The sequence below is a fragment of the Heterodontus francisci genome, chromosome 1 (assembly GCF_036365525.1).
Source record: "Heterodontus francisci isolate sHetFra1 chromosome 1, sHetFra1.hap1, whole genome shotgun sequence".
Lineage (NCBI taxonomy): Eukaryota > Metazoa > Chordata > Chondrichthyes > Heterodontiformes > Heterodontidae > Heterodontus > Heterodontus francisci.
Window position 1 is genome coordinate 1,840,634 of NC_090371.1, and position 27,534 is coordinate 1,868,167.

The 27,534-nt window shown below is 46.4% G+C and overlaps 1 protein-coding gene across 1 annotated transcript in view; it reads right to left on the reverse strand.

The window, feature by feature from the left end:
• Window positions 1–3,370: 3,370 nt before the first annotated feature.
• LOC137363743 (rhotekin-like) overlaps window positions 3,371–27,534 on the reverse strand; it is a 159,010-nt gene continuing 134,846 nt past the window's right edge. Inside the window, exons 9-10 of the mRNA XM_068027344.1 lie at window positions 10,780–10,911; window positions 3,371–3,678 (exon numbers count right to left, since the gene is read on the reverse strand). Of these exons, the coding sequence (XP_067883445.1) occupies window positions 3,673–3,678; window positions 10,780–10,911 (138 nt within the window). The 3' untranslated portion in view covers window positions 3,371–3,672. The remainder of the gene's footprint in view (window positions 3,679–10,779; window positions 10,912–27,534) is intronic.

The following is a 27,534-nucleotide window of genomic DNA, read 5'->3' on the forward strand; positions in this document are numbered from 1 at the left end:
ATGTGGCAGGACTGCAGAGCTTAGATCTGATCCATTGGTTATGGGATCGCTTAGCTCTGTCTATTGCATGCTGCTTACGCAGTTTGGCACGCAGATAGCCCTGTGTTGCAGCTTCACCAGGTTGACACCTCATTTTGAGGTATGCCTGGTGCTGCTCCTGGCATGTTCTCCTGCACTCTTCATTGAACCAGGGTTGGTCTCATGGCTTGATGGTAATGGTAGAGTGGGGGATATGCCGGACCATGAAGTTACAGATTGTGGTTGAGTACAATTCTGCTGCTGCTGATGGCCCACAGCGCCTCATGGATGCCCAGTTTTGCATTGCTAGATCTGTTCGAAATCTATCCCATTTAGCACGGTGATACAAAGAACAGTACAGCACAGGAACAGGCCATTCGGCCCTCCAAGCCTGCGCCGATCTTGATGCCTGCCTAAACTAAAACCTTCTGCACTTCCGGGGCCCATATCTCTCTATTCCCTTCCTATTCATGTATTTGTCAAGATGTCTCTTAAACGTCGCTATCGTATCTGCTTCCACCACCTCCCCTGGCAGCAAGTTCCAGGCACTCACCACCCTCTGTGTAAAAAACCTGCCTCGCACATCCCCTCTAAACTTTGCCCCTCTCACCTTAAACCTATGTCCCCTCGTAACTGACTCTTCCACCCTGGGAAAAAGCTTCTGACTATCCACTCTGTCCATGCCGCTCATAACTTTGTAAACCTCTATCATGTCGCCCCTTCACCTCCGTCGTTCCAGTGAAAACAATCCGAGTTTTTCCAACCTCTCCTCATAGCTAATGCCCTCCAGATCAGGCAACATCCTGGCAACATCCTGGTGAACCTCTTCTGTACCCTCTCCAAAGCCTCCATGTCCTTCTGGTAGTGTGGCGACCAGAATTGCCTGCAAGATTCTAAGTGTGGCCTAACTAAAGTTCTGTACAGCTGCAGCATGACTTGCCAATTTTTATACTCTATGCCCCGACCGATGAAGGCAAGCATGCCGTATGCCTTCTTGACTACCTTATCCACCTGCGTTGCCACTTTCAGTGACCTGTGGACCTGTACGCCCAGATCTCTCTGCCTGTCAATACTCCTAAGGGTTCTGCCATTTACTGTATACTGGTAGTGCCACACAACACATTGGAGGGTATCCTCAATGTGAAGGCGGGACTTAGTCTCCACAAGGACTGTGCGGTGGTCACTCCTACCAATACTGTCATGGACAGATGCATCTGCGGCAGGCAGACTAGTGAGCACGAGGTCAAGTATGTTTTTCCCTCTTTTTGGTTCCCTCACCCCCTGCTGCATACCCAGTCTAGATTGAACAGTGAAAATAGAAAAATAGGAGCAGGAGCAGGCAATTCAGCCCTTAGGTTCGGCTCCGCCATTCATAAAAAGATCATGGTTGATCATCTAATTCAGTACTCTGTTCCCACTTTCTCCCCATATCCCTTGATCCCTCTGGCATTGAGAAATATATCTATCCCCTTCTTGAATATATTTAATGACTTGGCCTCCACTGCCTTCTGCGGTAGAGAATTCCACAGGTTCATCACCCTCTGAGTGAAGTAATTTCTCCTCATTTCAGTTCTAAATGGCATAGCCCGTATCCTGAGACTGTGACCCTTGGTTCTGGACACCCCAGCCATTGGGAACATCCTCCCTGCATCTAGCCAGTCTAGTCATAGAGTCATAGATAGAGTCATAGAGTCGTACAGCATAGAAACAGGCCCTTCGGCCCACCGCGTCCATGCCGACCATAATGCCTATCTATACTAATCCCACCTGCCTGCATTAATTCCATATCCCTCTGTGCCTTGCTCATTCAAGTACCTGTCCAGATGCCTCTTAAATGTCGCTACTGTTCCTGCCTCCACCACCTCCTCAGGCAGCTCATTCCAGATACCTACTATTCTTTGTGTGATAAATTTACCCCTTTGATCCCCTTCAAACCTCCTCCCTCTCACCTAAAATTTATGACCTCTAGTTTTAGTCACCCCGACCATGGGAAACAGACTCTGGCTATCTACCCTATCTATGCCTCTCAACATTTTATATACCTCTATCATGTCCCCTCTGAGCCTCCTTCGCTCCAGGGAAAACAGACCCAGCCTATCCAATCTCTCTTTATAACTCAAGCCCTCCAAACCAGGCAACATCCAGAAACAATCTTTTCTGCACCCTCTCTAGCTTAATCACATCTTTTATGTAGTGCGGCGACCAGAACTGTACACAGTACTCCAAATGCAGCCTAACCAATGTTATGTACAACTGTAACATGACGTCCCAACTCTTTGTACTCAATGCCTCGGCCGATGAAGGCAAGCATGCCATACGCCTTCTTCACCGCCCTGTCTACCTGTGTTGCCACTTTCAGGGAACTATGTACTCACCCCAAGGTCTCTCTGCTCAACAACACTCCCCAGGGCCCTGCCATTCACTGTTTCTGTCCTGCCCTGGTTTAACTTCCCAAAATGCATCACTTCACACTTGGCTGCGTTAAATTCCATTTGTCAATCCCTTGCCCACTTTTCCAGTTGATCGAGATCCTGTTGTAAATTTAGACAACCTTCTTCACTGTCCACTATACCACCAATTTTGGTGTCATCGGCAAACTTACTAATCATGCCCCTTACATTCACATCCAAGTCATTAATATATATGACAAACAACAGAGGGCCCAGCACCGATCCCTGCGGCACACCACTGGTCACCGGCCTCCAATCTCAAAAACAACCCTCCACTACCACCCTCTGCCTCCTATCACTAAGCCAATTTTGTATCCAATTGGCTAGCTCACCCTGGATCCCATGTGTTCAAACCTTTTGGACCAGCCTACCATGTGGGACCTTGTCAAAGGCCTTGCTAAAGTCCATGTAGACAACGTCCATCACCCTGCCCACGTCAATCCTCTTGGTCACCTCCTCAAAACTCAATCAAATTCGTGAGACATGATTTCCCACATACAAAACCATGCTGACTATCCCTAATCAGACCATGCCTTTCCAAATGCATATAAATCCTGTCTCTCAGAATCCCTTCCAATAATCCATGAGAGAGAGAGAGAGAGAGAGGAGCCAGAGCAGCCCGAGGAGCAGCAGGACCGGAGGTTGCAAAAAAAACACGCCAAAACCCGTGAATTACCTTTTGTTTCGGCGGACCAGGCGACTGCTGGGTAAGTACAAACCTATATATTTGGGCAGTGGCTGAACCCGAGACACTACACGTGTAGTGTCTCCCACCTGCCCTCCTCCTCTAACCAAAAAAAAAGAACTCTGGTGTGTTGATAAGGTAAGCTTTTTATTTCTTCTGTATCGTGTGATTGGTTAAAAATTTACTTTCTTTTTTTTACTTTCTTTTTTTGATTTATCTATTAATTGGTTATTTGAAAAAGACCATAGCAGAGAAGTATCAGAAAGTATTTAACTCATAAATTTATATAAAGTAATAAAGTAATTAACTAAGTAGAGGTGGCTGGGCAGGTGATGTGCTGTAGCTGTATGATGTGGGAGCTGGCTGTCCCCATTGTGAACGGCAGGGACCACATCTGCAGCAAGTGTTGGTTGCTGGAAGAACTCCGGCTCAGAGTTGATGATCTGGAATCTGAGCTTCAAACAGTGCGGCACATCCGGGAGGGAGAGAGTTACCTGGACGTTTTGTTTCAGGAGGCAGTCACACCTGGTATATTAAGTAATTCAAATTCAGTTAGTGATCAGGGACAACAGGGTGTGATTGCAAGTGAGGCAGGGAGAGGGATCCTGAGTTCAGGAGTGGAGGAGCCTCAGCCTTTGACCTTATCCAACAGGTACGAGATACTAGCTCCCTGTGTGGATGAGGAAAAGGGCTGCGGGGAGGATGAGCCAACTGACCATGGCACCATGGTGCAGAAGGCCATTCAAGAGGGGGGAGCAAAAAGACAAGTGGTAGTTATAGGGGATTCTATAATTAGGGGGATAGATAGTATCCTTTGCAAGCCGGATTGGGAGTCCCGCATGGTGTGTTGCCTGCACGGTGCCAGGGTGCAGGACATCTCTGACTGGCTTGAAAGGATATTGGAGCGGGAGGGGGAGGATCCAGTTGTTGTGGTCCACTTTGGGACTAACAATATAGGCAAGGCTAGGATGGAGGACCTGTTTGGGGATTATAAAGCAGTAGGAACGAAATTAAGGAACAGGTTCTCGAGGGTCATAATCTCCGGATTACTGCCCAAGCCACGTGCAAATTGGCTTCGGGATAAGAATATTAGGGAAGTAAACACGTGGCTAAGGGAGTGGTGTGGAAAAGAGGGGTTCCATTTCATGGGGGCATTGGCATCAGTTTTGGAACCAGGGGGATCTGTACCGATGGGACAGTCTCCACCTGAACCGATCTGGAACCAGTGTTCTAGCGAAAAGGATAAATAGGGTGGTCTCTAGGACTTTAAACTAGTGACTCGGGGGGAAGGGAAAGGGAAAACGACAGGGAGTATGATGGTAAATAAAAAGGTAAGCAGCAGGTTAACATGTGTGCAGGAGGGTTTAAGTTCAAGGCAGACTATGAAAGAAGCAGAAAGGAAGGATAACTCAGGAGTTATTATTAGAGATGTTGGGGATCATGAGGGTAAGAAAGCTAGCATAAAGGACACTTTACCTGAATGCTTGTAGCATTCGTAACAAGGTTGATGAGTTAACGACACAAATCATCGCGAATGAATATGATTTGGTAGCCATTACGGAGACATGGTTACAGGTTGGTCACGACTGGGAGTTAAATATCCAGGGGTACCAGACTATTCGGAAGGACAGACAGGAAGGTAAGGGAGGTGGTGTAGCTCTGATATTCAAGGACGACATCAGGGCGGTGCTGAGAGATGATATAGGTTCTATGGAGAATGAGGTTGAATCCATTTGGGTGGAAATTAGAAACTCTAAGAAGAAAAAGTCATTGATAGGCGTAGTCTATAGGCCACCAAATAATAACATCCCATTGGGGCGCGCAATAAACAAAGAAATAACTAATGCCTGTAAAAATGGTACGGCAATTATCATGGGGGATTTTAATCTACATGTAGATTGGTCGAACCAGCTCAGTCAGGGTAGCCTTGAGGAGGAATTCGTTGAGTGTATCCGTGATAGTTTTCTTGAACAGTATGTAATGGAACCGACGAGGGAGCAAGCTATCCTAAATCTAGTCCTGTGTAATGAGACAGGAATAATTAATGACCTCATAGTTAGGGATCCTCTTGGAAGGAGTGATCACAGTATGGTTGAATTTAAAATACAGATGGAGAGTGTGAAGATAAAATCCAATACCAGGGTCCTGTGCTTGAACAAGGGGGACTTGGCTAAAGTAGACTGGAAACAAAGATTTTATGGTGGGACAGTTGACGAGCAGTGGAGGACTTTCAAAGCAATTTTTCAAAGTGCTCAGCAAAAGTATATTCCAGTGAAAAGGAAGGACTGGAAGAAAAGGGGTAATCTGCCATGGGTGTCTAAGGAAATAAGGGAGGCTATCAAATTGAAAGAGAAGGCATACAAAGTGGCCAAAAACAGCATGAAACTAGAAGATTGGGAAAACTTTAAAGGTCAACAGAAAGCCACAAAAAGAGATATAAAGAAAAGTAAGATAGAACATGAGAAAAAACTAGCACAGAATATAAAGACTGATAGCAAAAGTTTCTATAAATATATAAAACGAAAGCTAAAGTAAACGTTGGTCCTTTAGAGGATGAGAAGGGGAATTTAGTTATGGGATATGATGAAATGGCCGAGGCATTGAACAGGTATTTTGTATCGGTCTTCACAGTGGAGGACATTAATAACATGCCAGTAATTGACAAAGAGACGAACGTAGGTGAGGACCTGGAAACAATCATTATTACGGAAGAGGTAGTGTTGGGCAAGCTAATGGAGCTAAGGATTGATAAGTCTCCTGGCCCTGATGGAATGCATCCCAGGGTACTAAAAGAGATAGCGGGAGAAATAGCAGGTGCACTGGCGGTAATTTTCCAAAATTCGCTGGACTCTGGGGTAGTCCCAGCAGATTGGAAAACAGCAGATGTGACGCCACTGTTTAAAAAGGGAGGTAGACAAAAGATGGGGAATTATAGACCGGTTAGCTTAACCTTTGTAGTGGGGAAGATACTTCAGTCTATTATCAAGGAAGAAATAGCAGGGCATCTCGATAGAAACTGTCCCGTTGGGCAGACGCAGCATGGGTTCATGAAGGGCAGGTCATGCTTGACAAATCTTTTGGAATTCTAAGATGACATTACGAGCAAGGTGGACAATGGGGACCCAGTGGATGTGGTGTACCTAGATTTCCAAAAGGCCTTCGACAAGGTGCCGCACAAGAGGCTGCTGCATAAGATAAGGATGCATGGCATTAGGGGTAAAGTATTAGCATGGATAGAGGATTGGTTAACTAACAGGAAGCAGAGAGTGGGGATAAATGAGTGCTATTCTGGTTGGCAATCAGTCACTAGTGGTGTGCCTCAGGGATCGGTGTTGGGACCGCAATTATTTACAATTTATATAGATGATTTGGAGTTGGGGACCACGTGTAGGGTGTCAAAGTTTGCAGATGACACTAAGATGAGTGGCAGAGCAAAGTGTGCAGATGACTGTGAAACTTTGCAGAGGAACATAGATACATTGAGTGAGTGGGCAAAGGTCTGGCAGATGGAATACAATGTTAATAAATGTGAAGTCATTCATTTCGGTAGGAGGAACAGTAAAAAGGATTATTACTTGAATGCTAAAAAGTTGCAGCATGCTGCTATGCAGAGGGACCTAGGTGTCCTTGTGCATGAATCGCAGAAGGTTGGTCTGCAGGTACAGCAAGTAATTAGGAAGGCAAATGGAATTTTCTCCTTCATTGCTAAAGGGATTGAGTTTAAAAGCAGAGAGGTTATGTTGCAGCTGTATAAGGTACTGGTGAGGCCGCACCTGGAGTACTGTGTGCAGTTTTGGTCTCCTTACTTGAGAAAGGATGTACTGAGAGGGTGCAGAGGAGGTTCACTAGGTTGATTCCGGAGTTGAGGGGGTTGGCTTATGAGGAGAGACTGAGTAGATTGGGATTATATTCATTGGAATTCAGAAGAATGAGGGGGGATCTTATAGAAAAATATAAAATCATGAAGGGAATAGATAAGATACAAGTAGAGAGGATGTTTCCACTGGCAGGTGAAGCTAGGACAAGAGGGCATAGCCTCAAGATTAGAGGGAGCAGATTTAGGACTGAATTAAGAAGGAACTTCTTCACCCAGAGGGTTGTTAATCTATGGAATTCCTTGCCCAGTGAAGTAGTTGACGCTTCTTCAGTAAACGTTTTTGAAGCTAAGGTAGATATCTTTTTGAACAATAAAGGAATTAAGGGATACTGTGGGAGCGCGGGTAGTGGATCTGAGTCCACGAAAAGATCAGCCATGATCTTATTGAATGGTGGAGCAGGCTCGAGGGGCTGGACAGCCTACTCCTGCTCCTAGTTCTTATGATCTATGATCAGAAATAGACAGTAACCTAGGGGCTAAAAAGAGTGAGGAAATTAAGGATATTCATATCAATCCACAAAAAGTATTGGCGAAATTTGAGGGACTAAAATCTGACAATTTCCCAGGACCAGATGGCTGCAGAGATAGTGGATACGCTGGCTATAATTTTCCAGAATTCCTTAGATTCAGGAGTGGTCCCGTTAGATTGGAACTTGGCAAATGTTATGCCGCTTTTCAAGAAAGGAGGTAGAGAGAAAACAGGGAACTATAGGCAAGTCGGTAGTTGGGAAGAGGCTGGAAACTATTATTAAAGAAGGCGTAACATTGCACTTGGAAAAGCATAGTATCATTTGAACAAGTCAGCATGGTTTTACTAAAAGGAGCCCATTTGACAAATTTATTAGAGTTTTTTGAAGATGTAACCAGTAGGGTAAAGGGGAACCTGTAGATGTAGTATACCTGGATTTTCAAAAGGCATTCGATAATGTGCCACATAACAGATTAATAGGCAAGATAAGGGCTCATGGTGCTGGCAGTAATATATTAGTGTGGATAGAGGATTGGTTAACAGACAGGAAGCAGAGAGTGGTCATACATGGGGCATTTTCAAGTTGGCAGGCATGAATAGTGGGGTGCTGCAAGGATCAGTGCTGGGGTCTCAGCTATTTACACTCTATATTAATGACTTGGATGAAGAGACAGAGAGTAATGTATCTCAGTTTGCTGATGATACAAAGCTCAGTGGAAAGGTAAGCTGTGGGGAGGATATAGAGAGGCTACAAAGAGTTATAGACAGGGTAAGTGAGTGGGCAACAAGATGGCAAATGGAGTATAATGTAGGGAAGTGTGAAGTTGTTCACTTTGGTTGTAAAAATAGAAAAGCAGAATATTTTTTAAAAGGTGTGTAACTGGTAAGTGTTGATGTTCAGAGAGACTTGGGGGAACTCGTACAAGGAACACACAAAGTTAACATGCAAGTGCAGCAGACTATTAGGAAGGCAAATGGCATGTTGGCCTTTATTGCAAGGATATTGAAGTACAGGAATAAAGAAGTCTTGCTAAAATTGTAGAGGGCTTTAGTGAACCGCACCTGGAATACTGTGTGCAGTTTTGGTCTCCACATTTAAGAAAGGATATACTTGCATTGGAGGCAGTGCAGTGAAGATTTACTGATTTGTTTTGAGGAAGTGATGAAGATGATTGATGAGGGAAGGGCGGTGGATGTTATCTATATGGACTTCAGTAAAACCTTTGACAAGGTCCCGCATGGCAGACTGGTACAAAAGGTGAAGTCACACGGGATCAGAGGTGAGCTGGCAAGATGGATACAGAACTGGCTCAGTCACAGAAGACAGAGGGTAACAGTGGATGGGTGTTTTTCTGAATGGAGGGATGTGACTAGTGGTGTTCCGCAGGGATCAGTGCTGGGACCTTTGCTGTTTGTAGTATATATAAATGATTTGGAGGAAAATGTAGCTGGTCTGATTCGTAAGTTTGCGGACGACACAAAGGTTGGTGGAGTTGCGGATACTGATGAGGATTGTCAGAGGATACAGCAGGATATAGATCAGTTGGAGACTTGGGCGGAGAAATGGCAGATGGAGTTTAATCCGGACAAATGTGAGGTAATGCATTTTGGAAGGTCTAATGCAGGTGGGAGGTATACAGTAAATGGCAGAACTCTTCGGTGTATTGACAGGCAGAGAGATCTGGGCGTACAGGTCCACAGGTCACTGAAAGTGGCAATGCAGGTGGATAAGGTAGTCAAGAAGGCATATGGCATGCTTGCCTTCATCGGTCGGGGCAAAGAGTATAAAAATTGGCAAGTCATGTTGCAGCTGTACAGAACCTTAGTTAGGCCACACTTAGAATACTGCGTGCAATTCTGGTCGCCACACTACCAGAAGGACGTGGAGGCTTTGGACAGGGTACAGAGGAGGTTTACCAGGATGTTGCCTGGTCTGGAGGGCATTAGCTATGAGGAGAGGTTGGAAAAACTCGGATTGTTTTCACTGGAACGACGGAGGTGGAGGGGCGACATGTTAGAGGTTTACAAAGTTATAAGCGGCATGGACAGAGTGGATAGTCAGAAGCTTTTTCCCAGGGTGGAAGAGTCAGTTACTAGGGGACATAGGTTTAAGGTGCGAGGGGCAAAGTTTAGAGGGGATGTGCGAGGCAAGTTTTTTATACAGAGGGTGGTGAGTGCCTGGAACTTGCTGCCAGGGGAGGTGGTGGAAGCAGATACGATAGCGACGTTGAAGAGACATCTTGACAAATATATGAATAGGAAGGGAATAGAGGGATATGGACCCCGGAAGTGCAGAAGGTGTTAGTTTCGGCAGGCTTGGAGGGCCGAATGGCCTGTTCCTGTGCTGTACTGTTCTTTGTTCGTTCTTTATTTGGTCCCTGGGATGAGGGGGATGTCCCATCATGAGAGGCTGAGTAAATTGGGCCTATATTCTCTGGAGTTTAGAAGAATAAGAGGTGATCTAATTGAGACATACAAAATTCTGAAAGGGCTTGATAGGGTAGAAACTGAGAGATTGTTCCCACTGGTCAGGGAATCTAAAACATGGTGACATAGTCTCAGGGTAAGCGGCTAATCATTCAGGACTGAGATGAGGAGAAATTACTTCCTTCAAAGGAATTCTCTACCTCAGAGGGTTGTGGATGCTCCATCATTGAATACATTTCAGATAGATTTCTGGTATCACAGAGAATCAAGAGATATGGGGAGTGGGCAGGAAAGTAGAATTGAAGCCCAAGATCAGCCATGATCATATTGAATAGCGGAGCAGGCTCGGTGGGAAAAAAGGTCTACGTCTGCTCCTATTTCTTGTGTTCTTGAAATTGTTCTTTAAAGTTGAAGTTCATGGAGTCGAAGGCTTGACTCCTCAGGCAACCCTGAGACCACTTGCCCAACACTGCAGCGACCCTTCACTTGGTGACCGAGGCACCCAGATCAAAGCCTCAATACCTTCTCTCAATTCCTCTGAATGCTTGCTCAATATTCCCAGACACCCACCACCTGCTTGAAGCTCCTATTGATTACCCCTGCCCGATGCCCCCAGAAACCTCCCTGTGCTCGATGCTCCTGCAAGTATCTCGTGCTTGATGCCCTGATCATATCTGCATGAAGCAAGGCTTATGGACTCACGCAATTTCACCCTAACTTGAGCAATGAATTGGTGCAAATCCTGGGGTGACAGCAGAAATGGTTATTTATGCCAATTCTGAGATTTCAGAGTTGTAGGAAAATGTCAAAAGCTCCCATGGAAATTTCCCATGGAAATTCTATCGCAAAATACCTTATTTATTGCAATGGTGAAAGCAGCCTCCACTTTAGCCTCTACTTCCTCTGGAGAGTAGTAAAAGAAAAGCTTTGTTCCCTGTAACACACAATACATCCTGGTCCAGCTGCATCGTTCACCCACCATCTGCTGTAAGACAGAAGAAACAGAACAGATAAAACAGTTAAACCCAGCAACTACAGGCCATTCTGTTTAACCTCAGTGATGGGGAAGCTTTTACAAACGACGATTCGAGACAAAATTAACAGTTACTTGGACAAATGTGGATTAATTAAGGAGTCAGCACAGATTTGCTAAAGACAAATCGTGTTTAAGAAATTTGATTGAGTTTTTTGTTGAAGTAACGGAGGGTTGTTGAGGGTAATGAAGTTGATGTGGTGTTGTTATGACCAAGGCGGGAGTAATGCACTGTTAATTCAGTCCCACTACTCCATCGGTCACAACATATCAAGATACATTTCCACCTACCAAAGAAAAGTTTTTTTTTTGCACTGGAGTGCTGACTTGGGTTGCATTAGAGTGCGACAGTGGAAGTTTGGTAACTGATGATAATTAAGGGTTAATTTTATCTTGAGTCTAATCTGTCTTTTATTTAGCAGATTAATTTAACAGTTGCTGTTAGGGTTGGAGAAGGTGAGTTTTAGACCAGCTTTAAACAGGTTTCACTCAGGCTCTGCTTGCAGCTGCATCTTGTTAATTAGAGAATTGGCTTAAACCAGTTTTCAGGGGCTACAGTCAGTCAGTATAAAAGTGGGCCATCTTACAGTGCTGACTTGGATTGCATTAGAGTGCTATAGTGGAGGTTTGGTAACTGAGGAAATTCAGTGAGGAGGGAGTGAGGAGCTCCTTTCATTTCCTACCTGTCCTCAGAGTGAGAGGAGCTGAGAGCTTCCAAAGAGCATAACTGACTGGTGAGTAAGTCCTGGTGGGTATTTTTCAAAGTGGATTGAATTGTGCTTCATTGTTTTTGCAAGACTTAATTGTTTTTTTAATTATAATCTTCTATAGTTATAAATTTAAAGGGTTTAGTCATGGCAGGAGAGCTTAAAGCCGTGGTTTGCTCCTCTTGCTGCATGTGGGAATCCGGGAACATTTCCAGTCCCCGGGACCAGCATGTGTGCAGGAAGTGTGGCCAGCTGCAGCTCCTGAAAACTCGGGTTTCAGAGCTGGAACAGCGGCTGGAAACACTGTGGAGCATCCGCTGGTCTGAGAGCATTGTGGATAGCACATATAGAGAGGTGCTCACACTGCAGCTGAAGGGACTTGAGGAAGGAAGGGAATGGGTGACCACCAGGCAGTCCAAGAGAATCAGGCAGGTAGTTCAGGAGTCCCCTGGGGTCCCGCTTGCAAATCGGTATTCCATTTTGGAGGCTGATGAGACTGGTTCCTCCAGGGAGTGCGGACAGAGCCAAGCTTCTGGCAACACAAGCAGCCTGTCTGCACAAGAAGGGGGAAAGAGAGGAAGAGCAATAGTAATAGGGGATTCTATAGTCAGGGGAACAGATAGGCGCTACTGTGGCCGTCAACGTGACTCCAGGATGGTGTGTTGCCTCCCTGGTGCCAGGGTCCGGGATGTCACTGAACAGCTGCAGGGCATCCTGAAGGGGGAGGGTGATGAGGCAGAGGTCATGGTACATGTTGTTACCAATGACATAGGTAGAAAGAGGGATGAGGTCTTGCATCAAGAATTCAGGGAGTTAGGCAGTAGACTAAAAAGCAGGACCTCTCAGGTTGTAATCTCTGGATTACTCCCAGTGCCACGTGCTAGCGAGTATAGAAATAGGAGAATAGCACAGATGAATGTGTGGCTTAAGAGTTGATGCAGGAGGGAGGGTTTTAGATTACTGGACCACTGGAACCTTTCTGGGGAAGGTGGGACCTGTACAAGCGGGACGGTCTACATCTGAACCAGAGGGGAACTAACATCCTTGCTGGCGGGTTTGCTAGTGCTGTTGGGAGGAGTTTAAACTAATTTGGCAGGGGGAGGGGATGCAGAATCCGAGCAGAATAGGTACACAGCTAAACACAGGAAAGCAAACAAGTCAGAGGGAATACAGCGGAAGTAAGTTTCAAGGGAGTAAGACCAGGATGGAAGGCCTCTACTTTAATGCCAGGAGTATGACAGGTGAAACGGATGAGTTAATGGCAATGATTGACACGTGGAATTGTGATATCGCAGCCATCACGGAGACATGGTTGAGGGAGGGGCAGGATTGGCAGCTCAATATGCCGGGATATAGAATCTTCAGGCGAGACAGAGGAGGGGGTAAAAGAGGAGGGGGCATTGCAATATTAGTTAAGGAGTCAGTTACTGCAGTAAGGAGAGATGATATCTTAGAGGGGGCATCAAATGAAGCTTTATGGGTAGAGTTTAGGAATAAAAAAGGGACAGCCACATTGCTAGGTGTTTATTATAGACCCCCAGATAGTCAGCGGGAAATTGAGGAGCAAATATGTGAGCAATTTGCAGAGGTGTGTAAAAATAATAGGGTAATTATATTAGGTGATTTCAACTTTCCCAACATTAATTGGGATAGTCATTGTGTTAAGGGCTTAGATGGAGTGGAGTTCTTAAAATGTATACAGGAGAACATTTTAGCTCAATATGTAAAGGATCGAACAAGGGAGGGTGCAGTGCTGGACCTAATTCTGGGGAATGAAGCTCAATATGCTCAGGTGGTTGATGTGTTGGTGGGGGAGCATTTTGGTGATAGCGACCACAACATGGTACAATTTAAGCTTGTTATGGAGAAATAAATAGACAAGTTGCAAAAAAAGGTTTTGGATTGGGGGAGAGCGAATTTTAGTAAAATAAGGCAGGATCTGGCCAAGGTAGACAGGAAAGAGTTACTTGTCAGGAAATCTACAGAAGAGCAGTGGGGGACATTCAAAAAGTAAATGGGGAGGGTACAGGCCCAACATGTTCCCTCGAGGGTAATGGGGAGGAATAGGCCCAGAGAACCATGGATGACCAGAAACATTCAGGGTACGATGAGAAGGAGAAGAAAGGCTTTTAGCAAATACAAGGAGAGCAAATCAATGGAAGCATTAGTAGAGTACAGTGTAGGATGGAGCTTAAGAAAGCAATTAGGAGAGCAAAGAGGGGATATGAGAAAGCTCTGGCTGGTAAAAGTAGGGAAAATCCCAAGATATTCTATAAGTATATCAATGGGAAGAGGATAACCAGGGAAAGAGTAGGACCCATTAGGGACCAAGGGGGAAATTTGTGGGTGGAGCCAAAGGACATTGGTAGGGTATTGAATGAATACTTCACATCTGTCTTCACCCAAGAGAATGAGGATGTAGATATGGAAATTAGAGAGAAAGATTGTGAGGTTCTTGAGCAAATTGTCATAGGGAGTGACAAGGTATTGGAGGTTTTGGAAGGCTTAAAAATGGACAAATCTCCAGGTCTGGACGATTTGTGTCCCAGGATGCTGTGGGAGGCGAGGGTGGAGATTGCAGGGGCTCTGACCCTAATTTTTAATTCCTCTCTGGCCACGGGGGAGGTGCCAGAGGACTGGAGAACAGCTAATGTGGTCCCACTATTCAAGAAAGGTTGTAGAGATAAGCCAGGGAACTACAGACCAGTGAGTCTCATGTCAGTGGAAGGGAAACTATTGGAGAAAATTCTGAAGGAGAGAATCTATCACCACTTGGAGAGGCAAAATTTGATTAGGAATAGTCAGCATGGCTTTGTCAGAGGGAGGTCATGCCTAATAAATTTGATTAAATTTTTTGAGCATGTGACCAGGTGTGTAGATGAGGGTAGTGCAGTTGATGTAGTTTACATGGATTTCAGCAAAGCCTTTGACAAGGTCCCACATGGGAGACTTATCAAGAAAGCAAATGCACATGGGATACAAGGTAACTTGATAAGGTGGATTCAAAATTGGCTTAGCTGTAGGAGACAGAGAGTGATGACAGACGGCTGTTTTAGTGACTGGAAGCCAGTGTCCAGTGGCATACCACAGGGATCTGTGCTGGGTCCCCTATTGTTTGTCATTTATATAAACGACATAGATGACTATGTGGGGGGTAGGATCAGTAAGTTCGCGGATGACACAAAGATTGGCCGAGTGGTTAACAGTGAGGTGGAGTATCTTAGGTTACAGGAAGATATAGATGGGATGGTCAAATGGGCAGAAAAGTGGCAGATGGAATTTAACGCTGAAAAGTATGAGGTGAAACACTTTGGAAGGAGTAATGTGACACGGAAGTATTCAATGAATGGCTTGACACTGGGAAGTTCCGAGGAACAAAGGGACCTTGGCGTGTTTGTCCATAGATCTCTGAAGGCAGAAGGGCAGGTTAATAGGGTGGTGAAAAAGGCATATGGGACACTTGCCTTTATCAATCGAGGCAGAGATTACAAAAGCAGGGAGGTCATGTTGGAGTTGTATAGAACTTTGGTAAGGCCACAGCTGGAGTACTGTGTGCAATTCTGGTCGCCACATTATAGGAAGGATGTGATTGCATTGGAGGGGGTGCAGAGGCGATTCACCAGGATGTTGCCTGGGATGGAACATTTAAGCTATGAAGAGAGGTTGGATGGGCTTGGGTTGTTTTCGCTGGAGCAGAGAAGACTGAGGGGTGACCTGATCGAGGTGTACAAGATTATGAGGGGCATGGACAGGGTGGATAGGGAGCAGCTGTTCCCCTTAGTTGAAGGGTCAGTTACGAGGGGACACAGGTTTAAGGTGAGGGGCGGGAGGTTTAAGGGGGATTTGAGGAAGAACTTTTTTACCCAGAGGGTGGTGACGGTCTGGAATGCCCTGCCTGGGAGGGTGGTCGAGGCGGGTTGCCTCACATCCTTTAAAAAGTACCTGGATGAGCACTTGGCACGTCATAACATTCAAGGCTATGGGCCAAGTGCTGGCAAATGGGATTAGGTAGACAGGTCAGGTGTTTTAATGCATCGGTGCAGACTCGATGGGCCGAAGGGCCTCTTCTGCACTGTACTGTTCTGAGATTCTGTGAATTGGCAAATTAGACACTCTATTTGTCCCCCAGAATAAAGCACACCAAACCAGGCTTCTTTAAACAACAACAACATTAACTATTTATTGCAAAAGAAATAATAAGTCTCAATTACTAATGAGATAAATCTACATATATGAAAAACTCCTTATCACCGTAACTGGGGAGGCAGTGGTGTCGTGGTATTGATCTGAGGACATGGGTTCAAATCCTACCACAGCAGAAGGTGGAATTTGAATTCAATTAATTAAAATCTGGAATTAAAAAGCTAATCTAATGATGGCCATGAAACCATTGTCGATTGTTGTAAAAACCCATCTGGTTCACTAATGTCCTTGAGCAAGGAAATCAGCTGTCCTTACCTGGTCTGGTATCCAGACCCACAGCAATGTGGTTGACTCTTAAATGGCCTAGCAAGCTGGTCAGTTGTATCTAACCTCTACGAAGTCGATAAGGAATGAAACTGGACGGACCTAGGCACTAGAAACGACAACGGCAAACCCAGCCCTGTCGACCCTGCAAAGTCCTCCTTATTAACATCTGGAGATTCTGCCAAAGTTGGGAGAGCTGTCCCACAGACTAGTCAAGCAACAGCCTGACATAGTCATACTCACCGAATCATACCTTACAGACAATGTCCCAGACACTGCCATCATTATCCCCGGGTATGACCTGTCCCACCGGCAGGACAGACCCAGCAGAGGTGGAGGCACAGTGGTATACAGCCATAAGGGAGTTGCCCTGGGAGTCCTCAACATCGATTCCAGACCCCATGACGTCTCATGGAGTCAGGCCAAACATGGGTAAGGAAACCTCTTGCCGATTACCAACTACCTCCCCCCCATCAGCTGATGAATCAGTACTCCTCCATGTTGAACAGCACTTGGAGGAGGTACTGAGGATGGCAAGGGCACAGAATGTAATCTGGGTGGGGGACTTGGGTTCACTTGATTGGCACCCCATCCACAAACATTCACTTCCTGCATCACCGACGCACAGTGGCAGCAGTGTGCACCATCTACACGATGCACTGCAGCAACGCACCAAGGCTCCTTTGACAGCACCTTCCAAACCCGTGACCTCTACCAACTAAAAGGACAAGGGCAACAAATGCATGGGAACACCACCACCTGCAAGTTCCCCTCCAAGCCACACACCATCCTGACTTGAAACTATATCGCCGTTCCTTCACTGTGGCTGGATCAAAATCCGAGAACTCCCTTCCTAACAGCACTGTGGCTGTACCTGCCCCACATGGACTGTAGCAATTCAAGAGGGCAGCTCACCTCCACCTCCTCAATTAGGGATGGGCAATAAATGCTGGCCCAGGCATCCACACCCACATCGCAGGAATGATTTTTTTTTTAAAAACCCTCATGCAGACATGCACACATTTTAAAAAAAATGGTTAGCTGTGGAAAAGGATTTTTGGTTTACAGCTGTGTCCTAGGAATAAAAAATTAAAAAAATAAAATGACTGAGTTTATCATGTTCTGGTAGGATGTTTTCAATAAGGTGAGGTGTCCCAGAGTCAAACAGTCGGATGCCATTCCATGTCTCTCCAGGGGAGGTTGTTGAGCACTCTGTGATGGGTAGGCGTTCAAGGCAGTTTGTCGACAGCAGGCATCACATAGGTCTTTCAGCAAAGGTCTGCTTGGGTTTTGAAGCAGCAGTCGAGCAGTAGAAGCTTTTTTGAGATGTCAGGATCTCCCAAAACACAGGAGGCAACAGGAACCACTTTTGAGGCAGGGATTCTTCAAAGACTGGAGGCAGGAGGAATCTGCTACCTCTGATATACAGGGGTTTCTTCTCTGAAAAGCAGTCGTTCTCTACAGAGAGAAGCAACTCTTTTTTTTTTTTTACCGGGTCTTTTTCTTCTCTCCAGGCAGATCCCGGCCACATTTCAAGTGCAGGATTTCTTTTCAAGAGATGCAAGTCTCCTTTACAGAGAGAGGTCTTTTTCTCCAGTCTCCAGGCAGGTCACAGCCAGATTTAACCTGCCTGCTCCTTGTCCAGTTCATTGATCTTTTCACAATCCAAAAGTGAAATTTACTTCAACAATCCAGTCACATGACAGTCATAAATCTTGACCTGTCATTCCATTGATGAGTTGTTTGGAAACAGGTGCTTTGCAGTCTGTGCACTCCACCAAGTTCAAACTCACCAAGCTTCAGCAATCAATGTCAAGAGAGAAAAATCCTTTCCGCAGTTTTTAAAAACACGCACAGAATTCTAAGTTCCAAGACAAAAACAACTCTTGTAATACCTCCGCCCTTGGCAAAATGAAACACCATTCTTGACTGCTTTTCATTACAATGTAAAAACAGATTGAAAAAATTTTAAACATATTTTTGCACACATGCCTTTCATTCACTCTACTGCGAGTTAACACAACTTTGCTTCAGACCATTGTTACTCATTTAACTCAACAAAGTTAAATTCATGACAAACCATCTGCGATAGCATTTTTTTTTCCCGAAATGGGTACAGTCTTCAAGTGATAAAGACTGTAATAATAAACTCCATCTGAATATTCTGGCATTTTGGGTTTGAAATTTTTCCACAAAGGTTCTCCCAATCAGCCAATTGCAACCTTCCAAATATAGTCTCCCACTTGTTTTAGGTGTTCCTTCCAAGTGTCCCTATAGACCAGCACCTCAGCAAAGTAAACTGTACAATTAGGAACACTGGTCACTACTGGGTTCACTAGTCTTTGAGAAGTTTTTAGAGTATCCATTAACCTGTGTGGTATCACTTGACAGTGGAAAAAGCCATCTAGTGTGACAAAAGCTGGTGTTAAAGGAATTTGCCAGTATCCCTTCAACAAATCTATCTTTGTCAGAAACATGGTACTGCCCACTCTGTCAAATTTAGTCTTCCAAGTGAGGAATTGGGTAGGAGACGGCCTTCGTAACTGCATTGATATTTCTGTAGTCTATGCAAAGTCAGGTTGACCCATCAGGTTTAGGCTCTAAGACTATTGGTGAACTCCAGCTGCTTTGACTAGGTTCAATTAAGTTGTTTTCCAGCATGTATTGGATTTCTGCTTTTACTTGGGCCTGTTTCTCTGGACTTAACCAATAAGGATGCTGTTTTGAAGGAACGGATTCCCCTACATCCACATCATGTGTGGCGAAGGTTGTACATCCTGGCTGGTCCCGACAGACTCTTTTAAATGCTGTGAGTAGCCTTGTTAGGTCTCCTCGTTGTTCTGCATTAGCTAGCCAGATAGTAGGAGGTTCATTTTGAGAGCTATCTGGGCATGCTGCTTCATCCTCACAATTCCTTTATTCTTATCTGTCCCTATTACCTGACATACCTGTACTGGTTTATCCTCCTCCCTGCGATAATATTGCTTGAACATATTGATAGGACATAGCCGATTTAGTGTTGAACTAAATAGTGGGGGAAGGGTTCAATTGAAGGGAAGTTTAAAAAGCCGAAAAGTAACGAGAGAGCAGAGGTGCAAGATAGTGAAGGAGCATAACTTAATCAGAGTGACAGGAAGGGACAGAGAATACAAGCACAATAGTACAGCAGAAATTAGAGCCAGAGTAGGTAAAAATGGTAAAAAGTCAAAGCTTAAGGCTCTTCATCTGAATGCACTTGTAACAAGATAGCTGAGCTTTTTTTTAAATTCATTCATGGGATGTGGGTGTCACTTGCCAGGCCAGCATTTATTGCCCATCCCTAATTGCCCTTGAGAAGGTGGTGGTGAGCTGCCTTCTTGAACCGCTGCAGTCCATATGGGGTAGGTACACCCACAGTGCTGTTAGGAAGGGAGTTCCAGGATTTTGACCCAGTGACAGTGAAGGAACGGCGATATAGTTCCAAGTCAGGATGGTGTGTGACTTGGAGGGGAACTTGCAGGTGGTGGTGTTCCCATGTATTTGCTGCCCTTGTCCTTGTAGTTGGTAGAGGTCGCGGGTTTGGAAGGTGCTGTCTAAGGAGCCTTGGTGCATTGCTGCAGTGCATCTTGTAGATGGTACACACTGCTGCCACTGTGCATCAGTGGTGGAGGGAGTGAATGTTTGCAGATGGGGTGCCAATCAAGCGGGCTGCTTTGTCCTGGACGGTGTCGAGCTTCTTGAGTGTTGTTGGAGCTGCACCATCCAGGCAAGTGGAGAGTATTCCATCACACTCCTGACTTGTGCCTTGTAGATGGTGGACATGCTTTGGGAAGTCAGGAGGTGAGTTACTCGCCTCAGGATTCCTAGCCTCTGACCTGCTGTTGTAGCCATTGTATTTATATATTTTTTAGAACATTACAGCGCAGTACAGGCCCTTCGGCCCTCGATGTTGCACCGACCTGTGAAACCATCTGACCTACACTATTCCATTTTCATCCATATGTCTATCCAATGACCACTTAAATGCCCTTAAAGTTGGCGAGTCTACTAATGCTGCAGGCAGGGCGTTCCACGCCCCTACTACTCTGAGTAAAGAAACTACCTCTCACATCTGTCCTATATCTATCACCCCTCAACTTAAAGCTATGTCCCCTCGTGTTTGCCATCACCATCCGAGGAAAAAGACTCTCACTATCCACCCTATCTAACCCTCTGATTATCTTATATGTCTCTATTAAGTCACCTCTCCTCCTCCTTCTCTCCAATGAAAACAACCTCAAGTTCCTCAGCCTTTCCTCGTAAGACCTTCCCTCCATACCAGGCAACATCCTAGTAAATCTCCTCTGCACCCTTTCCAAAGCTTCCACATCCTTCCTATAATGCGGTGACCAGAACTGCACGCAATACTCCAGGTGCGGTCTCACCAGAGTTTTGTACAGCTGCAGCATGATCTCGTGGCTCCGAAACTCGATCCCCCTACTAATAAAAGCTAACACACCATATGCCTTCTTACCAGCCCTATTAACCTGGGTAGCAACTTTCAGGGATTTATGTACCTGGATACCAAGATCTCTCTGTTCATCTACACTACCAAGAATCTTCCCATTAGCCCAGTACTCTGCATTCCTGTTACTCCTTCCAAAGTGAATCACCTCACACTTTTCCACATTAAACTCCATTTGCCATCTCTCAGCCCAGCTCTGCAGCCTATCTATGTCCCTCTGTACCCTACACCATCCTTCGGCACTATCCACAACTCCACCGACCTTAGTGTCATCCGCAAATGGCTACTCCAGTTCGGTTTCTGGTCAATGGTAGCCCGTAGGATGTTGATAGTGTGGGATTCAGCGATGGTAATGCCGTTGAATGTCAAGGGGAGATGGTCATTGCTTGGCACTTGTGTGGCACGAATGTTACTTGCCACTTATCAGCCCAAGCCTGGATATTGTCCAGGTCTTGCTGCATTTCTACACTGACTGCTTCAGTATCTGAGGAGTCACGAATGGTGCTGAACATTGTGCAATCATCAGCGAACATCCCCACTTCTGACCTTGTGATTGAAGGAAGGTCATTGATGAAGCAGCTGAAGATGGTTGGGCCTAGGACACTACCCTGAGGTACTCCTGCAGTGATGTCCTGGAGCTCAGATGATTGACCTCCAACAACCACAACCACCTTCCTTTGCCCTAGGTATGACTCCAGCCAGCGGAGGGTTTTCCCCCTGATTCCCATTAACCTCAGTTTTGCTAGGGCTCCTTGATGCCATTCTTGGTCAAATGCTGCCTTGATGTCAAGGGCAGTCACTCTCACCTCACCTCTTGAATTCAGTTCTTCTGTCCATGTTTGAACCAAGGTTGTAACGAGGTCAGGAGCTGAGTTACGCTGACGGAACTCAAACTGAGTGTCACTGAGCAGGTTATTGCTAAGCAAGTGCTGCTTGATGGCACTGTTGATGACACCTTCCATCACTTTACTGATGATTGAGAGTAGGCTGATGGGGTGGTAATTGGCCAGGTTGGACTTGTCCTGCTTTTTGTGTGCAGGGCATACCTGGGCAAGTTTCCACATTGCAGGTAGATGCCAGTGTTGTAGCTATACTGGAACAGCTTGGCGAGGGGCGTGGCAAGTTCTGGAACACAGGTCTTCAGTACTATTGCTGGAATATTGTCAGGGCCCATAGCCTTTGCAGTATCCAGTGTCTTCAGTCGTTTCTTGATATCACGCGGAGTGAATCGAATTGGCTCAAGTCTGGCATCTGTGATGCTGGGGACTTCAGGAGGAGGCCGAGATGGATCATCAACTCGACACTTCTGGCTGAAGATTGTTGCAAATGCTTCAGCCTTATCTTTCGCACTGATGTGCTGGGCTCCCCCATCATTGAGGATGGGGATATTTGTGGAGCCACCTCCTCCAGTTAGTTGTTTAATTGTCCACCACCATTCACGACTGGATGTGGCAGGACTGCAGAGCTTAGATCTGATCCGTTGGTTATGGGATCGCTTAGCTTTGTCTATCGCATGCTGCTTACGCAGTTTGGCACACAGATAGTCCTGTGTTGTAGCTTCACCAGGTTGACACCTCATTTTGAGGTATACCTGGTGCTGCTCCTGGCATGCCCTCCTGCACTCTTCATTGAACCAGGGTTGGTCTCCTGGCTTGACGGTAATGTTAGAGTGGGGGATATGCCGGGCCATGAGGTGACAGATTGTGGTTGATCATCAGCCATGATCATAATGAATGGCGGAGCAGGCTCGAAGGGCCAAATGGCCTACTCCTGCTCCTATTTTCTATATTTCTATGTAATGCTCTCCCACCGCCACTCCTTCCACGTGGCCATCTTCATTTGTGAGAACGAAGTCGAAAACTGTTCCCTCTCTTGTTGGACTTGCTACATACTGGGCAAAAAAGTTCTCCTGAATGCACCTCAAGAATTCTGCTCCCACAATTCATTTCACACTAAAACTATCCCAGTTAATATTGGGGTAATTAAAATCTCCTACTATTACTGTCCTATTGTTCAAGCCCTTCTCAGAGACTTGCCAACATATCTGCTCTTCTATCTCCCTCTGACTGGGGTCTATAGTACACTCCCAGCAGTGTGATTGCCCCTTTTGTGTTCCTTAGCTCAATCCATAAGGCCTCATTTGATGAACCTTCCAACATATCATCCCTCCTCACAGCTGTAATAGTTTCCTTGACCAAAATTGCCACTTCCCCTCCTTTTTTATCCCCCTCCCTATCGCGTCTGAAAATCCTGTAACCAGGAACGTTGAGCTGCCAATCGTGTCCCTCCTTAAGCCATGTTTCTGTAATAGCTATGATATCACACTGCCATGTGTCTATCTGTGTCCTCAGCTCATCTGCTTTATTTGCTCTCCTCCTTGTATTGAAATAGATCCCCTTGAGCACTGTCAAACTTTTAATTTTCTAACCTTTGTTTCCTCTGTCTTCCAGACTCATCCATTAATTTGACACCTTTTTCATTTCTGATTTTGTCCCAGCTAAGTCTACCCTCAGGTCCCCATCCTCCTACCAAACTAGTTTAAACCCTCCCCCAACAGCACTCGCAAAATGTCCCGCAAAGAACTCAGTCCCGGCTCTGTTCAGGTGCAACCGTTTGGCCTGTACAGATCCCATCTCCCCCAGAGCTTGACCCAATGTCCCAAGAATCTATAGCCCTCCCTCCTGCACCATCTTTCCAGCCATTCATCACCTGTATTAGCCTTCTATTCCTGTACTCACTTGGGCGAGGTACTGGGAGTAATCTGATGATTACTACTTTTGAGGTCCTGCTTGCTATATTCTTACCAAGCTCCCTAAATTCTGACTGCAGGATCACATCCTCTTTCTACCGATGTTGGTTCCTATGTGGACCATGACTGCTGGCTGTTCACCCTCCCCCTTCAGGATGCTCTGCAGCCGCTCAGTCACATTGATGATGGGCCAAGTGGCCTCTTTCTGTGCCGTAAACTTTCGATAATTCTATGACCCTGGCACCAGGGAGGCAACACACCATCCTGGATTTACGGCTGCAGCCACAGAAACGCCTGTCTGTTCCCCTAACTATTGAATCACCTATCACTGTGGCTCTTCCAGTCTTCCCTGTACCCCGCTGTGCAGCTGAGCCACCCATGGTGCCATGGACTTGGCTCTTGCTGCACTCCTCAGGTGAAGCATCACTCTCTCATCAGTATTCAGAACTGAATACCTGTTGGAGAGTGAGATGCACTCAGGGGCCTTCTTGAACCGCTGCAGTCCATGTGAGGTAGGTACACCCACAGTGCTGTTAGGAAGGGAGTTCCAGGATTTTGACCCAGCGACAGTGAAGGAAGGGCGATATAGTTCCAAGTCAGGATGGTGTGTGACTTGGAGGGGAACTTGCAGGTGGTGGTGTTCCCATGCATTTGCTGCCCTTGTCCTTCTAGTTGGTTGAGGTCGCGGGTTTGGAAGGTGCTGTCTAAGGAGCCTTGGTGCATTGCTGCAGTGCATCTTGTAGATGGTACACACTGCTGCCACTGTGCTTCGGTGGTGGAGGGAGTGAATGTTTGCAGATGGGGTGCCAATCAAACGGGCTGCTTTGTCCTGGATGATGTCGAGCTTCTTGAGTGTTGTTGGAGCTGCAGCCATCCAGGTAAGTGGAGAGTATTCCATCACACTCCTGACTTGTGCCTTGTAGATGGTGGACAGGCTTTGGCGAGTCAGGAGGTGAGTTACTCGCCTCAGGATTCCTAGCCTCTGACCTGCTATTGTAGCCACAGTATTTATTTGGGTACTCCAGTTCAGTTTCTGGTCAATGGTAGCCCGTAGGATGTTGATAGTGGGGGATTCAGCGATGGTAATGCCGTTGAATGTCAAGGGGAGATGGTTAGATTCTCTCTTGTTGGAGATGGTCATTGCCTGGCACTTGTGTGGTGCGAATGTTACTTGCCACTTATCAGCCCAAGCCTGGATATTATCCAGGTCTTGCTGCATTTCTACACGGACTGCTTCAGTATCTGAGGAGTTGCGAATGGTGCTGAACATTGTGCAATCATCAGCGAACATCCCCACTTCTGACCTTATGATTGAAGGTAGGTCATTGATGATGCAGCTGAAGTTGGTTGGGCCCAGGACACCACTCTGAGGAACTCCTGCAGTGATGTCCTGGAGCTCAGATGATTGACCTCCAACAACCACAACCATCTTCCTTTGCGCTAGGTATGACTCCAACCAGCGGACGGTTTTCCCCCTGATTCCCATTAACCTCAGTTTTGCAAGGGCTCCTTAATGCCATACTCGATCAAATGCTGCCTTGATGTCAAGGGCAGTCACTCTCACCTCACCTCTTGAGTTCAGCTCTTTTGTCCATGTTTGAACCAAGGCTGTGATGAGGTCAGGAGCTGAGTGGCTCTGGCGGAACCCAAACTGAGCGTCACTGAGCAGGTTATTGCTAAGCAAGTGCCCCTTGATGGCACTGTTGATGACACCTTCCATCACTTTACTGATGATTGAGAGTAGGCTGATGGGGCGGTAATTGGCCGGGTTGGACTTGTCCTGCTTTTTGTGTACAGGACATACCTGGGCAACTTTCCACATTGCAAGGTAGATACCAGTGTTGTAGCTGTACTGGAACAGCTTGGCTAGGGGCGCGGCAAGTTCTGGAACACAGGTCCTCAATACTATTGCCGGAATATTGTCAGGGCCCACAGCCTTTGCAGTATCCAATGCCTTCAGTCGTTGCTTGATATCACGCGGAGTGAATCGAATTGACTGAAGTCTGGCATCTGTAATGCTGGGGACTTCAGGAGGAGGCCGAGATGGATCATCAACTCGGCACTTCTGGCTGAAGATTGTTGCAAATGCTTCAGCCTTATCTTTCGCACTGATGTGCTGGGCTCCCCCATCATTGAGGATGGGGATATTTGTGGAGCCACCTCCTCCAGTTAGTTGTTTAATTGTCCACCACCATTCACGGTTGGATGTGGCAGGACTGCAGAGCTTAGATCTGATCCGTTGGTTATGGGATCGGTTAGCTGTGTGTATCGCATGCTGCTTGTGCAGTTTGGCACGCAGATAGTCCTGGGTTGTAGCTTCACCAGGTTGACACCTCATTTTGACCTATGCCTGGTGCTGCTCCTGGCATGCCTTCCTGCACTCTTCATTGAACCAGGGTTGGTCTCCTGGCTTGATGGTAATGGTAGAGTGGGGGATATGCCGGGCTTTGAGGTTACAGATTGTGGATGAGTACAATTCTGCTGCTGCTGATGGCCCACAGCGCCTCATGGATGCCCAGTTTTGCATTGCTAGATCTGTCCGAAATCTATCCCATTTAGCATGGTGATAGTGCCACACAACACGATGGACGGTATCCTCAATGTGAAGGCGGGACTTCGTCTCCACAAGATCTGTGCGGTGATCAGTCCTACCAATACAGTCATGGACAGATGCATCTGCGGCAGGCAGATTGGTGAGGACGAGAACAAGTATGTTTTTCCCTCGTGTTGGTTGCCTCACCACCTGCCGCAGACCCAGTCTAGCAGCTATGTCCTTCAGGACTCGGCCAGCTCGGTCAGTTGTGGTGCTACCGAGCCACTCATGGTGATGGACATTGAAGTCCCCCACCCAGAGGACATTTTGTGCCCTTGCCACCCTCAGTGCTTACTCCAAGTGGTGTTCAACATGGAGTAGTGAGTCATCAGCTTAGGGAGGGCAGTAGGTGGTAATCACTAGGAGGTTACCTTGCCCATGTTTGTTTGACCTGATGCCATGAGACTTAATGGGGTCCGGAGTCGATGTTGAGGACTCCCAGGGCAACTCCCTCCCTACTGTATACCATTGTGCCACCACCTCTGGTGGGTCTGTCCTGCCGGTGGGACAGGACATACCCAGGGATAGTGATTGCAGTGTCTGGGATATTGTCTGTAAGGTATGATTCCGTGAGTATGACTATGTCAGGCTGTTGCTTGACTAGTCTGTGGGACAGCTCTCCCAGCTTTGGCACAAGCCCCCAGATGTTCGGAAGGAGAACTTTGCAGGGTGGACAGGGCTGGTTTGCTTTTGTCGTTTCCGGTGCCGAGGTCGATGCCAGGTGGTCGGTCCGATTTCATTCCTTTTTATGGACTTCGTAGTGGTTAGATACAACTGAGTGGCTTGCTAGGCCATTTCAGAGGGCCTGTAAGAGTTAACCACATTGCTGTGGGTCTGGAGTCACATGTAGTCCAGACCAGGTAAGGACAGCAGATTTCCTTCCCTAAAGGACATTAGTGAACCAGATGGGTTTTTACAACAATTGACAAAGAACAAAGAACAGTACAGCACAGGAACAGGCCATTCGGCCCTCCAAGCCTGTGCCGATCTTGATGCCTTCCTAAACTAAAACCTTCTGCACTTCCGGGGTCCGTATCCCTCTATTCCCATCCTATTCATGTATTTGTCAAGATGCCTCTTAAACGTCTCGATGGTATCTGCTTCCACCACCTCCCCCGGCAACAAGTTCCAGGCACTCACCACCCTCTGTGTAAAGAACTTACCTCGCACATCCCCTCTAAACTTTGCCCCTCTCACCTTAAACCTATGTCCCCTAGTAACTGACTCTTCCACCCTGGCAAAAAGCTTCTGACTATCCACTCTGTCCATGCCACTCATAACTTTGTAAACCTCTATCATGTCGCCCCTCCACCTCCGTCATTCCAGTGAAAACAATCCGAGTTTTTCCAACCCGTCCTTCTGGTAGTGTGGCGACCAGAATTGCACGCAATATTCTAAGTGTGGCCTAACTAAGGTTCTGTACAGCTGCAACATGACTTGCCAATTTTTATACTCTCTGCCCCGACCGATGAAGGCAAGCATGCCGTATGCCTTCTTGACTACCTTATCCACCTGCCCAGATCTCTCTGCCTGTCAATACTCCTAAGGGTTCTGCCATTTACTGTATACTTCCCAC